General features: G+C 64.0%; 1 protein-coding gene across 1 annotated transcript in view; it reads right to left on the bottom strand.

Annotated features, from left to right (window-relative positions):
• Positions 1 to 2,377: 2,377 nt before the first annotated feature.
• Positions 2,378 to 12,509, bottom strand: part of STK10 (serine/threonine kinase 10) — a 54,701-nt gene continuing 44,569 nt past the window's right edge. Inside the window, exons 8-19 of the mRNA XM_056112309.1 lie at positions 12,263 to 12,412; positions 11,225 to 11,671; positions 10,724 to 10,854; positions 9,905 to 10,028; positions 9,627 to 9,806; positions 8,237 to 8,329; positions 7,560 to 7,689; positions 7,265 to 7,389; positions 5,949 to 6,134; positions 5,731 to 5,856; positions 4,949 to 5,062; positions 2,378 to 3,527 (exon numbers count right to left, since the gene is read on the bottom strand). Of these exons, the coding sequence (XP_055968284.1) occupies positions 3,387 to 3,527; positions 4,949 to 5,062; positions 5,731 to 5,856; positions 5,949 to 6,134; positions 7,265 to 7,389; positions 7,560 to 7,689; positions 8,237 to 8,329; positions 9,627 to 9,806; positions 9,905 to 10,028; positions 10,724 to 10,854; positions 11,225 to 11,671; positions 12,263 to 12,412 (1,947 nt within the window). The 3' untranslated portion in view covers positions 2,378 to 3,386. The remainder of the gene's footprint in view (positions 3,528 to 4,948; positions 5,063 to 5,730; positions 5,857 to 5,948; positions 6,135 to 7,264; positions 7,390 to 7,559; positions 7,690 to 8,236; positions 8,330 to 9,626; positions 9,807 to 9,904; positions 10,029 to 10,723; positions 10,855 to 11,224; positions 11,672 to 12,262; positions 12,413 to 12,509) is intronic.

Here is a 12,509-nt window from a genome sequence, read left to right as displayed (position 1 = left end):
TAAAGAGCCTTGAATATAATCTCAGGGCTAGGATGAAGGAGACGTTACTGGGGCCTGCTCGAGGCAATCGACGAACAACAGGATGGTCGTGATCGGTCGTCGCACTGCTTTGGGAATCGGAGGCCGTTTTTCTTTACATTCATTTTTCATTTTCATTTCATCATCCTGTTATTCGTCGATTGGCTCGAGCAGGCCCCAGTAACGTCTCTTTCATCCTAGCCCTGAGATTATATTCACGGCTCTTTAGGAGAATGAGACCCATCATTGTTACTGGTATTTGGCATATTTGGTGCGCCACGGGGAGTTTGCCAGACTCTGCCCTGTGGGCAGGCTATATTCGATAGCCTGCAAGTTTGTCCAGAGTAGGAATGAGATAATGAGATATCATAAAAAAATCTTATCAGAACATTTTTTATGATATCTCATTATCTTTACATTCAAGTATTAGAATTATTTGTCCTATTTCCTTGAAAAAATGGCCATTGACAATTTTTTTTATATAGATTACTTTGAATCATGTAGGTTGCTTTGGGTAAGACGGTCATTTTATTTGTGTTTGTTCTTCTAATCCATAAACATGGTATGTCTTTCCACTTCTTTGTATTTGTTGTACCAAAAAAAAGTGCCTTACCATTTTTTATTGTACAGTTCTTTCATATACTTTGCTAGATTGACTTCCAAGTATTTTATTTATTTTCATTTTGGAGGCTCTACCCTGTGGGTCTGAGGGCTTACTCCTGGCAGGACTGGGAGGAGCCTGGGGATTGAACCCAGGTTGGCCACGTGCAAGACAGACGTCCTGTGGCTTCTTGGGCCCCACCCGGTGATGCTCAGTGATCGGCCGCGGGCAAGGCAAACGCCCTACCCGCTGGACTATCTCTCAGGCCCCTATTTTACCTATTTTGATGCAGTTGTAACCAGGATGATCATTTTGAGTCATTTGTCCTAAACGCCCCATTCCGGTGCCTGTGGGAAAGGGCTCCTCCACTGTGGCGGCATTGGCGGTGTCTCTCCACCAGGCGGTGCTGTGGCCCCTGTTTTGCGAGTCTGCGGGGATGGACCAGCCCATGAGGAGATGCTGGAGCGGTTCCTGCCTCCCATGACCAGACCCATAGAGCTGGGTCTCCCTCCTGGGCACCTGGCCTCCGGGCCTGGCGGTGGAGTCTGTGGACAGCCCTGCCTGCTGTCCAAGAAAGCAGGGGTGGGGTGTGTGCCTCAGTTTCCCCAACTCTGCTGGGTCCCTCTGCAGGTGGCTGCAGAGCGAGGGTCCAGGTGGGAGCCCGAGGGGTCCCCGTTCCCTGGACCAACGTCCTGCCGCCTTCTCACCTGACACCCCCGGCCCTCACTGCCCCGCCGTGCGTGCTTGCGGGCGCTTCTGGGGCTGCTCACCCTAGAGCAGGGAGGGCTTCTGCCCCCCCACTGCCCCCCCACAGCCCTTCCCCTCTCTGTCAGATGTGGTCCCTGACCGGTGAGGGCCCCATCTTCTTGCTCCAGCTCGGTGTGCTGCGGCCTCGGGCAGCCCCGTGCAGTGACCCGTCTGTCTCGCCCAGCTGGCCACCGGGCTTGGAGCGGGGCCGGCCACCTCGGCTGCCAGGAGTCAGCAGTTTGCAGATGTCGGTGAGTTGGGCCTTCGCTGTAGTGGGCTCCTTCTCCCTCAGACACACACTCTCCCCCTCTCTCTTACACACACTCACACACACACACACAAACATTCTCTCTCACACACTCCCTCTCTCACACACATTCTCTCTCCCCTTCTCTTACACACACAAACATTCTTTCTCACACACACACATTCTCACACACACTCTCTCCCCCTCTATCACACACTCTTTTTTCACACACACAAAGACATTCTCTCTCACACACACATTCTCACACTCTCTCGCCCTCTCTCCCATACACTCTTCTCACACACACACATTCTCGCACATACACAATCTCTCACACTCTCTCTCCCCCTCTCTCTCACACACTCTTCTCACACACACAAACATACATTCTCTCACACACACACCCTCTCACACATTCTCTCCCCCCTCTCACACACACTCTCACACAAACACACATTCTCTCTCACACACATCTCACACACGTGTGCATGTCCCACACACAACCCCACACTAATGTCACACATACCCACATTCCTATGTCTCTCACACACACTCTCACATCCCACACACACATGCTCACGTCCCACACACAAAGTCCCTCTCACATTCACACATCCCACACACCCCCCCACACACGCACACATGTCCCACCACGTGTCACCCGCACACGTTCTGCTCGTCTGCAGAGAACCCACACGGTGACCCCCCCCCCTCAGCTGGGGCCTCGCCCGGCCGTCCCACCTGAACGACCACCAGAACACAGATGTCTCATCTTTATTAGAAAACGCTAGTCCTTGGTCTCCCGGGAAGAATGACTAGTGGCATCCTCTGGTGTTGTCGGTAGCTGTGTTTGAACCCTAATCTGGTGTGGCGAGGCGCGCTCCGTGCCGGGACGTCTCCGTTACGACTTCTGGCAAAGGTGGTCTCAACCATGAAGTCCCTGTTGCTCCCAGGGCTCCGAGGCTGGCCAAGTGCGTGCCGGGCGAATCTGGGCTCTGTCTGTCTGTCTGTCCGTAGTCTGCTCTGCTTGTCTCTAGGCTGGCCTGCTGTGTTTCTTTGGGCTGTCACCGTGGGGGCACATCTGTGATCCCGCTGCGTTCAGTCTTCTCTATCCTGGCTTTGTCATAGTTGCAAAGACCCTTTTATGGTCTTTCAGTGCTGGGCTGTTTCTGACCTTCTCAGACGGGGAGGGGGCACAGGGCCAGCTCTGCTGGCAAGGGGGGGAGTGGGGAAGGCTGCAGTGGGGGCAGTATCTCCTCGAGAGGGGCGGGGGGACGCGCCCAGCCAGGCACAACCCCCCAGTGGCCTCCCCCAGCCCCTGAGACTCGGGCGCCTGGGTGGGTGGGAACCGACAGCGGGTGCTCACCGACGGACCCCCAGCCCGCACAGCGGGGACCCCCCCAAGACCAGCCTCCACCTCCACGTCCCAAGACTGGGGTGCCGGGGGTTGTGGGGGGCTGGGCTCCGTGAAGAAGGCCTCCTCTCCCTGCGGGTTTGAGCCCTGCTTTCATTGGGGAGTTGGCTGCGGGGGGCCTGGGGGCAGTCTCTGGGGGCTCGAAGACCCCAGGCCCAGCACAGCCAGTGGAGAGCACGGCTGTACCGGCGTTTTGGCAAAAGCAGGGAGCCTGGGGGTCACAGGGCACCATTCTGCCGGCCCTGCCCCCCCCCCCCCCCGGGGCTGGGACTCAGACGGGGCGTGGGGGGCAGGGCAGGAGCTGGGAGCGGGGCCGGGAGTCCTGAGTGACGTGTGGACAGAGAATGGGGCGGGGGCCGCTAGGGGGCGTCCAGGGCGCTGTAGGGGAAGAACTTGGCGCCTTTGCTGGGGGTGGTGGGCTCCGGGGACTCGGCCTCCTCCTTGAGCGTGAAGAACTGCTCCTGCTCCAGCTTCTTCTGGTTCAGCTCGTCCTCCAGCGCCTGCACGGGCAGGGGAGAGAGCCCGGGCTGGATGTCAGTGCCCCGGATGCCAGGCTGGCTCCGTTCCTGCAGCCCCCCGGGGTACCTTGTCCCCTGAGCACATCTTGGTGTTTCGGTGTGTTGGGGGCCCACCCGGCAGTGCTCAGGGCTCTGCGCTCAGGGATCCCTCCTGGCAGGCTCAGGGGGTCCCATGGGGGTACAGGGGATTGAACCCAGGCCCGTCACATGCAAGGCCAGCGCCCTCCCCACTGTCCCATCGCTCCGGCCCCCTGGGGCACCCTCCGGAAGGACCCCACGTGCCCCAAGAACGGTGCTCAGAGACCGACAGGATGGGGGGGCTGCTCTCAGCTCTGCGGCCCGAGTGGACCCCCTCGCCCCCCACTCCCTCCTGCTCAGAGGCGACCAGCCGCCGTGCCTGTTGCTTCTGCTCTGGGAACACCAGCTCGGGGCTTTGGGAGCCCAGAGAGGCTGAGCCACCGGCCCTGGGTCCCACAGCCAGGAGGGGGCCAGAAGGAGGGCCCAACCAGGGTCCCCACACTGCAGGCGAGGCTGCGCCCGGTTAGGTCCCCACAAGGGAGCGGCCTTGGCGTCCCCCTCTGGCCCCTGCTTTCCTGCCCTTTGCCGGCCGCCGTGTCCGAGCGCCCCGGGAGTGGCCCTCGTGGTCAGTGCCATTGGCAGGGTGTGCTGCTGGCTGAGTGAGCTTCCCGGACCTGCCGCCTCCCCCTCGGCATCTCAGGTAAGGGGTCTTTCAGCCCAGCGGGGACCCTGCGGGTCAGGGACAGGGCAGTGTGCAGGGCACCCATGAAGCAGAGACTCTCACTCCACTGACTCACTGACCCAGGGTGGACACCGGGACTGGGCAGCCTCAGGCTCAGCCGTTGCCCCTCCCCCGCGTCTCTACACGGTCAGAGCCCGTCAGAAACCACACGTCAAGAGGCTTCACGTGCCGAGACCACAGAGCCCAGGCCAGACTGTGATGTGGGGCAGGGGACGGATGGACGGCACTTCAGATACCCCGGGCAACCGGGAAGCAGGGAGATGGTGTGGCTGGGGGGTGCCGGGCACTGGGAGGGTGAATGTGAGGTCCTGGGTGCGGTGTCTGCCGCAGGGGGGCGGGCCCGGCTCGGGAGGTCCTGCCCGCAGGTACTGGGCACTGGCCCAGGGTCATTCCCAACACAGCCCTCCCTCCCTCCCTGAAAGACATGAGAGTAGGAGTGACCCTTCCCAGGTCAGCTCACAGCCCTCTGGGTACAGCCAGCACAGAGAAGTGGACTGAGTAGGCACAGCCTTAGCAAGGCCCGGGGGGGGGTGGGGTGGGGGGGGTTGGGGCGACGGACTCCCAAATCTCACACACACACACTCACACGCATGCATGCTCATGCAAACACACGCATGCATGCACACACACACGCGCACGCTACCTTCTTGCGCGGCCGGAGCTGGTCCCGCCACTCCCGGAGGATCTGGCTGTGGCTCTCGTCCAGGGCCTTCAGCTTCTGCTCCTCCAGCTCCACCAGCAGGTGGCACTTTTCCCGCTGAAAACACAAGTCCCGGCAGGACGGGTCAGGGCAGGCCGAGACATGAGACATCCATCCCGGGGGTCCTGCAGAACTCCAGGACGGACCCCCGGCTGCACCGCAGGCTGGCCCTCGGTGGGTGAGCCGGAAGGCAGCTGAGTGCCCAGAGGGGGCGCCCCGGGGGCAGGACGGACGCTGCAGGTCAGGGGTCAGGGGGTGCCGGTCCTCTGCCAGCTGACCCCAGGACCCTGCAGCTCCGCTGGCACTGGAGTGAGTCACCCGGGATCCTGTACTCGGACACCCCTGCACTGCAGGGTGGACGCTGGCTGAGGGTTTCATGCCTGGTTCCCCCCCCACACACACACACACACACAACTGGGGCCGGTGGGCAGCCTTGATCCCTGCAATGCCGACCCCTACCACAAGGGGCGCCCTGAGCCTACCCTGCCAGGTGGGGGCACCATCTCCCCGGGGGACGGCTTTGCCCACGTCTCTCTGGCTGAACCCTGGCTAACGGGTTTCCAGGTGCCAGCCCGGCCTGAGAGGTCGAGACACGCACCCAAGTTTCCTCTGGAGCATCTGAAGCCCGAGCGCGGCTGCATTTGCCTCTCCCCTTTCCCTGGGGTCAGTTTATTGGGGGCCCCCAGCCGCCCCCCCCCGCTGTCCTCCGCCCCTCCCGGGGGCACCTGCAGCTGCTGCAGCTCTTCCATGTTGGCGTCGCACTGGGCCGTCATGTCCCGCGTCTGGTTCTCGTGCTTCTGCTGCTGCTGCAGCCGCTCCGACTTCTGCCTCTTCTCCTCCTGCATGGAGAACTGGGGGGCGGGGGGGTCTGTCGGTCAGGGGGTTGCCGGGCCCAGGGACCCACCCAGCCTCCCGGGGGGGGGCGGGCAGCAGCCCCTCCCACCTGCTTGACGCGGTCGCGCTGCTGGGCGGCGGGCGCCCCCGCGATGTGCAGGCTCTTCTTGTACATGGCCATGCGGGTCTTGCCCTCACTGCGCTGGATCTTGGGCAGCCGCGCCCGCTCCTGCTGCTGCCGCAGCCGCAGCTGCTCCTGCATGCGCTGGTTGTAGCGCTGCATCTGCTCCCGCTCCTGCGCCGACGGGGACCGTGTCCGTCCACGCGGCCGCCCACCCCGGCTGAGCACCCCCGAGGGAAAGAGGGGACCTTCCCGGGAACTGCCCCCTCCGCTGTGCCCCACCCGGGCCTTGCGGGGACCCGGCTGGGCCCCTCCTGCCTCCCTGGGAGTCCAGGGGGCTGATCCCCACCGGCCAGGATCTGTCACCTCCAGGGGGGAGTTCAGGGGGCTGATCCCTGTTGGCCAGGACCCCTCACCTCCCAGGAGAGTCCAGGGGGCTGATCCCTGCCAGCCACAACCCCCTCACCTCCCAGGAGAGTCCAGGGGGCTGACCCTTGCCAGCGGGGACCCTTCACCTCCTCTCCCTGGAGTTCAGGGGGTTGATCCCTGCTGGCCGGGACCCCTCACCTCCCAGGGAGTCCAGGATGCTGATCCCCACCGGCCAGGACCTCTCACCTCCAGGGGGGAGTTAAGGGGGCTGATCCCTGCCAGCCAGGACCCCGTCACCTTCTGGGGAGTCCAGGGGGCTGATCCCTACCAGCCAGGACCCCCTCACCTCCTCCCCTTGGAGTTCAGGGGGATGATCCCTGCTGGCCGGGAACCCCTCACCTCCCAGGGGAGTCCAGGGGGCTGGTCCCTGCCAGCCGGGACCCCTCACCTCCTCCCTCTGGAGTTCAGGGGGCTGATCCCTGTTGGCCTGGACCCCTCACCTCCCAGGGAGTCCAGGGTGCTGATCCTCACCGGCCAGGACCTCTCACCTCCAGGGGGGAGTTAAGGGGGCTGGTCCCTGCCAGCCAGGACCCCGTCACCTTCTGGGGAGTCCAGGGGGCTGGTCCCTGCCAGCCCGGAGTCCCTCACTTCCTGGGGGAGTCCAGGGGGATGGCCCCTGCCAGTCGGGACCCCTCACCTCCTCCCTCTGGAGTTCAGGGGGCTGATCCCTGTTGGCCTGGATCCCTCACCTCCCAGGGAGTCCAGGGTGCTGATCCCCACCGGCCAGGACCTCTCAGCTCCAGGGGGGAGTTAAGGGGGCTGGTTCCTGCCAGCCAGGACCCCGTCACCTTTTGGGGAGTCCAGTGAGCTGACCCCTGCCGGCCGGAACCCCTCACCTCCTCCCCCGGGAGTCCGGGGGCTGGTCCCTGCCTCACCTTCTCGTGCTTCCGCATCAGCTCGTGCCGCTGCAGGAAATACTGGTCCTTGAGCTGCTGTTTGAGCAGCTGGTGCCGCTCCTGCAGCTGCAGCTCCTCCATCTCCCACAGGGCCGCCTCGCGGTCTGCAGACGGACAGACGGACAGCACGGCCCCCTCAGAGACCCTCACGGGGACACGCGTACGCGGGCCCCGGAGCGTCCCTGCGGTGGGGAGAGAGACTCCTCCAGCCTTGCCGGCGGCCAGGCCGGGGGCAGCTGGTGCTGGGGCGCCCCCGAGCCCCCCAAACCCCCACCTCGCAGCAGCCCCTGCTTCTTGTTGAGACACTCGCGCTCCTTGTTGCAGATCTCGCGCCTGTTGTCGGCCGTGACCTTCCGCATGGCCTGCTCCAGGTCCTCCTTCTGCTTGGCCAGGAAGTCCCGGTCCTGGGGGACGGGGCTGGGCTCAGCACGGCCCCCGCGGCCAGAGGACCCAGGGCCGCCCGTTTGTCCCTCCCGTGCCCGCTGCCCACGTGGGCTCGGAGCCGGCAAGCGGGCGAGGGCACAGCAGTGCAGCCGTCCCATCCCCCACACCGGCCCACCATCCAAGGACGCGCCCCAGCAGTTCTGGGCCCCTGCGACTTGCCACACTGAGATGGGGCCCCGGGGAAACATGGAGGAGAAGGTGGGGGACCTGCTGGCCAGGCAACAGCACACAGGGGACCCCGGCACCTCCAGGTCTAGGGGATGTGGGGACCTCTGAGAGCCACAATCGGGCGAACTCTGATGGCCAGGCTCCCCACCCGATAGGAGTGGTGGACAGTGACCCCCGCGACACACAGATAGGAACGACACCCAGAGTCTGTGCAAGTTGGGTCAAGAGATGTGACCAGCACCAAACAAGGCACAGGGCAGGGGTGTGTCCTGGGAGCAGTCAGGGAGGGCTGCACAGGGGAGGTGACGACGGGTAAGCCATGAACGGGCGGGGACTTACAAGCTGCTGCTTTTTCTGCGCGTGCTCCTCCATCTTCAGCTTCAGGTTCTCCTTCCGCTGCTGCCGGGGCAGCTTCTCCACCTCATTCTTCACCTGCACCAGAGCGGTGGGGAGGCCAGGGGTCATTCAGGGCCCTGGATGCCCAAGCCTCTGCCTGTCCTGCGTGGAGTCCACCCTGTCCTCCAAGAACTGCCCCTTTGGGTCCCTCGGGGCTCTGTGCTTGCCCCCAGAAAGCCCCCAAGAGCCCAGGCAGGAGTCGGGTGCCATCGCCACCACCACACGGGGGCCCCCCAGTCCCTCCACCAGCTCCCGCAGATAGGCCCTCCCCTCAGAGGCAGGGGGAGCACCGGGAGGAATTCCATGCTGGGGGGAGGGGCCAGGGTGGGCGCACACGGCCTGACAGAGGGGGACGTTGAAGGGGCTGAAATGCAAGGAGGGGAGGTCGGAGAGGTGAACCACGATGGACACGCACATGCACGCACACAAGCCAGGATGCACACACGCATGTGCACACATGCACATACAAGCACATGCATGCGCACACAAGCACACACGTGCATACAAGCGCACATGTGCACACAAGCACACGCATGTGCACACAAACGTGCATGCAAGCACACGTGCATGCAAGCATACATGTGCACACAAGCACACACATGCACACAAGCATGGGCGCACACAAGCACATATATGCACATGAGCACACGCGTGTGCACACAAACGTGCATGTAAGCACACACATGCATACAAGCATACATGTGCACACAAGCACACGCGTGAGCACACACGCATGGGCGCACACAAACGTGCAAGCAAGCATGCATGTGCACACAAGCATGGGCGCACACAACCATAGGCGCACACCACACACATGCGCACACAAGCACACATGCACACACAAACGTGCACGCAAGCACACGTGCATACAAGCATGCATGCGCACACAAACACGCATGTGCACACACACATGCGCACAAAAGCACACGCATGTGCACACAAACGTGATGCAAGTACACGTGCATAGAGGCATGCATGTGCACACAAGCACACACATGTGCACACAAGCATGGACGCACACAAGCACACGTGCATACAAGCATGAGTGTGCACACAAGCACACGCATGCGCACACACGCACGGGCACACAAGCATGGGCGCACACAAGCACACATGTGCACACGAGCACACGCATATGCACACGAGCACACGCACGTGCACACAAGCGTGGGCGCACACAAGCACACGCACGTGCACACAAGCGTGGGCGCACACAAGCACACGCACGTGCACACAAGCGTGGGCGCGCGCAACCCTAGGCCCGCACCACACGCGCGCGCACACGAGCCCGGCGCGCACGCGGTGGGGAAGCGCCCCCGCGGCGCGCGCCCACCTCCTTCTTCCGCAGCCGGAGCTCGTCCTGGAAGCGCGCGTAGTCGGCCTCCTGCTTCTGCCGCAGGCGCTTGGCCTCGTCCCGCCGGCGCACCGCGTGGTCCTGCTCCATCCGCTCCACCTGCTGCTTCTGCTGCCGCTCCAGGTTCTCCAGCTCCGTGTCGAAGAACTTCTTCTTGGCCTGCGAGCACAGGGCGGCGGCGGCGGCCACGGGCACTCAGCCTCCGTGCGCTGGAGCCCCCTGGCCCCGCGGGACCCCCGGCCCCCGCCCGCACGCACGCTCATCTCCTGCTCGAAGCGCTTCTGCATCTGCTCCAGCTGCAGCTCGTGCCGGCTGCTCAGCTGCGCCTGGTTGCGGTGCTCCTCCTTCTGCAGCAGCCGCAGCTCCCGCAGCTCCTGGCGCCTGGGGGAGGGGAGGGAGGGCGTCTGCGGGCGCCCCGAACCGGCGGGGGCCCCCCAGGGCCAGGTCCGGCCTCGCTCGCAGGCCCGGCTTCCCTCCCTCAAGCCGCCCGCCCCAGGGCGGCCAGGGCACACCAAGGGTTCATGGGAGTGGTCCCCGGCCCCGAGTCCTGCTGGGGAGGTAAACCCCCCACCCCAAGATGAGGGAGACGACAGGACAAGCCGGACGGACAGAGATGGGTGGGCCGGTGAGATGGACAGACAGGAGGCAGCGGTGAACACTGCCCCTCTGGGCAGCGGGGGTTGGGAGAGGAAGGAGGGGGGTGCGAGTGGAGGAAGGGATGGAAGGATGGGTGGGTGGATGGATGGATGGAGGGGTGAGTGGGCAGAGGGAGGGAGGGGTGGATGCACATTCCCCACTCTAGGCAGGTGGACAGGTGTGCGGACAAGCGTGTGGCCACCCCCCACTCAGCAGCTGGACGACAGGTGAGTGGGTGGGCGTGTACAGCACTGAGCTGGGGGTCATGTAAGTTCCCTTGGGCTTGGGGGTCACACCCGGCGGTGCTCAGGGGGACCCTGTGTGGCACTCAGGCTGGTCGGGGTCAGCAGCACGCAAGCCAGCACCGCTGCCCAAGCCAGCTCCCCCCCCCCCCCATCTCCCTGTGTCCTGCTTGTGGGCAGGGGCAGCCGGGCGCCTGCCTGAGAAAGCGCATGTCCTCGTCCTTCTTCTCGTCCTCGCTGATGATCTTGGACGTGGTCACGCTCACCTCCACGCCGTCCACCACGAACCTACGGGTCCTTTTAAGGGTCTTTTTGTTCTGCCTGGAGTCCTGGGGGGTGGGGGGGGCAGAGCTCAGCCCCTCCCGCCGCCCCTCACCCCCGTCTCTGCACCCCGATGGTGGGGGCTCCCGGGGGTTCCGAGGTCACAGCGGGCTGTGGACACTGAGCACCCCCTTCGCCCGGGAACGCCTCTGGCTCCCAAAGCTCTTCCTCCCCAGGAACGCGCCCCTAACTCCCATCCGTGAAAATAAGCAGCCCCCATGCACGTGGGTGGGGGTGTTTTAGGGGGGCCTGTGCCCACCTCTCTGAGCTGTACAGGAAGGGCACTGAGCCAAGGCTGCCACGAACCCCCAGAAGGAGCCGTCATCCTCCTGCCCCCACGCCCCAGGACACAGCCCCCCGCAGAGGGCAGGGCATCACCTTGAGGGACAGGGACCCCGTCTCCTTGTTGATGGCCAGGTCAGCCGAGAGCGAGGAGCTGCCGCCCTCGGTGCTCTCGGAGGTGGACACGGTGCTGCAGGCCGAGTCCCTCCTGGACGCGTCGGGGGGCTGCGAGGGGAGGGTCAGGCCCTCCAGGGCACTGCTGCTCGGCCGGCTCTGGGCCGGGCGCTGGGGCGTGGCACCCACCGGGCCGGCTTTCGGCTCCTCTGAGTCCTGGATCCGGGCACCCACAGACACGGGCCGGGCTTTCCGCAGGGGTGCAGGTGCCACGGGGCCATTGTCGTGCTTGTCGACGGCTGACGGCACTCCATCTGCGGGCCCGTTGACGCTGGGCCCGTTGACGCTGCTTTGGGGCTGGCTGGGCGGCGACTCCTTGAGGCTCAGCTCGCTGGTGTCGGAGGGGTTGCGTGCATGGGTCCCTGGAGGCTGTGTGGGGGGGAGGTACGGGGTTGGGAGATCTTTAAGACCCGCCCCTCGGCACGACCCCATCCCCCCCCAGCTGTGGCCCTGGCACCAGTCAGAGATGCACACATGCACACAGTGGGGCTGGAGCAATAGCACAGCGGGTAAGGTATCTGCCTTGCACGAAGCCGGCCCGAGCACTGCCAGGAGTAATTCCTGAGCACAGAGCCAGGAGTAAACCCTGAGCATCGCTGGGTGTGACCCAAAAAGCAAAATTAAAAGAAAAAGAAAAAAAGACGCACAAGGGAGGTGAGAAAATCATTGCCCGTCTCTGCCACTCCCCAATGCCCACCCGGAAACAGCTCCAGGGCCTGTTTAAAGGACTGAGGACCCCCGGGGGCTCTGACCCTCACACACTTGCTGCAACGTGGCCATGCCACACACAACAACGTTCCCATAAAAGGCCAAACAAAAGCACAGGGTCCCCGACCCCGCCAGGAGCCGCCCCTAAGCACCGCCAGGGAGAAGACGCGGGGAAAAGTCCCCACACGCCCTGCCCTGCTCGGCAGGGGTCTGTGGTCTGAGGGGCGCCTGCACCCAAAGCCTTCAGCGTACATTCACAGGGGCGGCGTCTGCGGGGTCCGCAGTGTCCTCGTCCTCCACCTCGTCCTGGCCGTGCTCGATCTCCTCCATCACCTCAGCCTTGGCCTCCGCCACCAGCTCCCGCAAGGCCTTGTTGCTGCTCACACCACGGACAAAGGGATGCTGGGGGCCAGACAGAGGGGTCAGGGGTCTCCCAGGGGTGCTGGGGGCCAGACAATGGGGGGTCAGGGTCTCCCAGGGGTGCTGAGGGCCAGACAGG

Source organism: Sorex fumeus, unplaced genomic scaffold (assembly GCF_029834395.1).
Source record: "Sorex fumeus unplaced genomic scaffold, SorFum_2.1 ptg000017l, whole genome shotgun sequence".
NCBI lineage: Eukaryota > Metazoa > Chordata > Mammalia > Eulipotyphla > Soricidae > Sorex > Sorex fumeus.
Note: the sequence above shows the minus strand (reverse complement) of the source record. Positions and strands in the feature narration are given on the sequence as shown.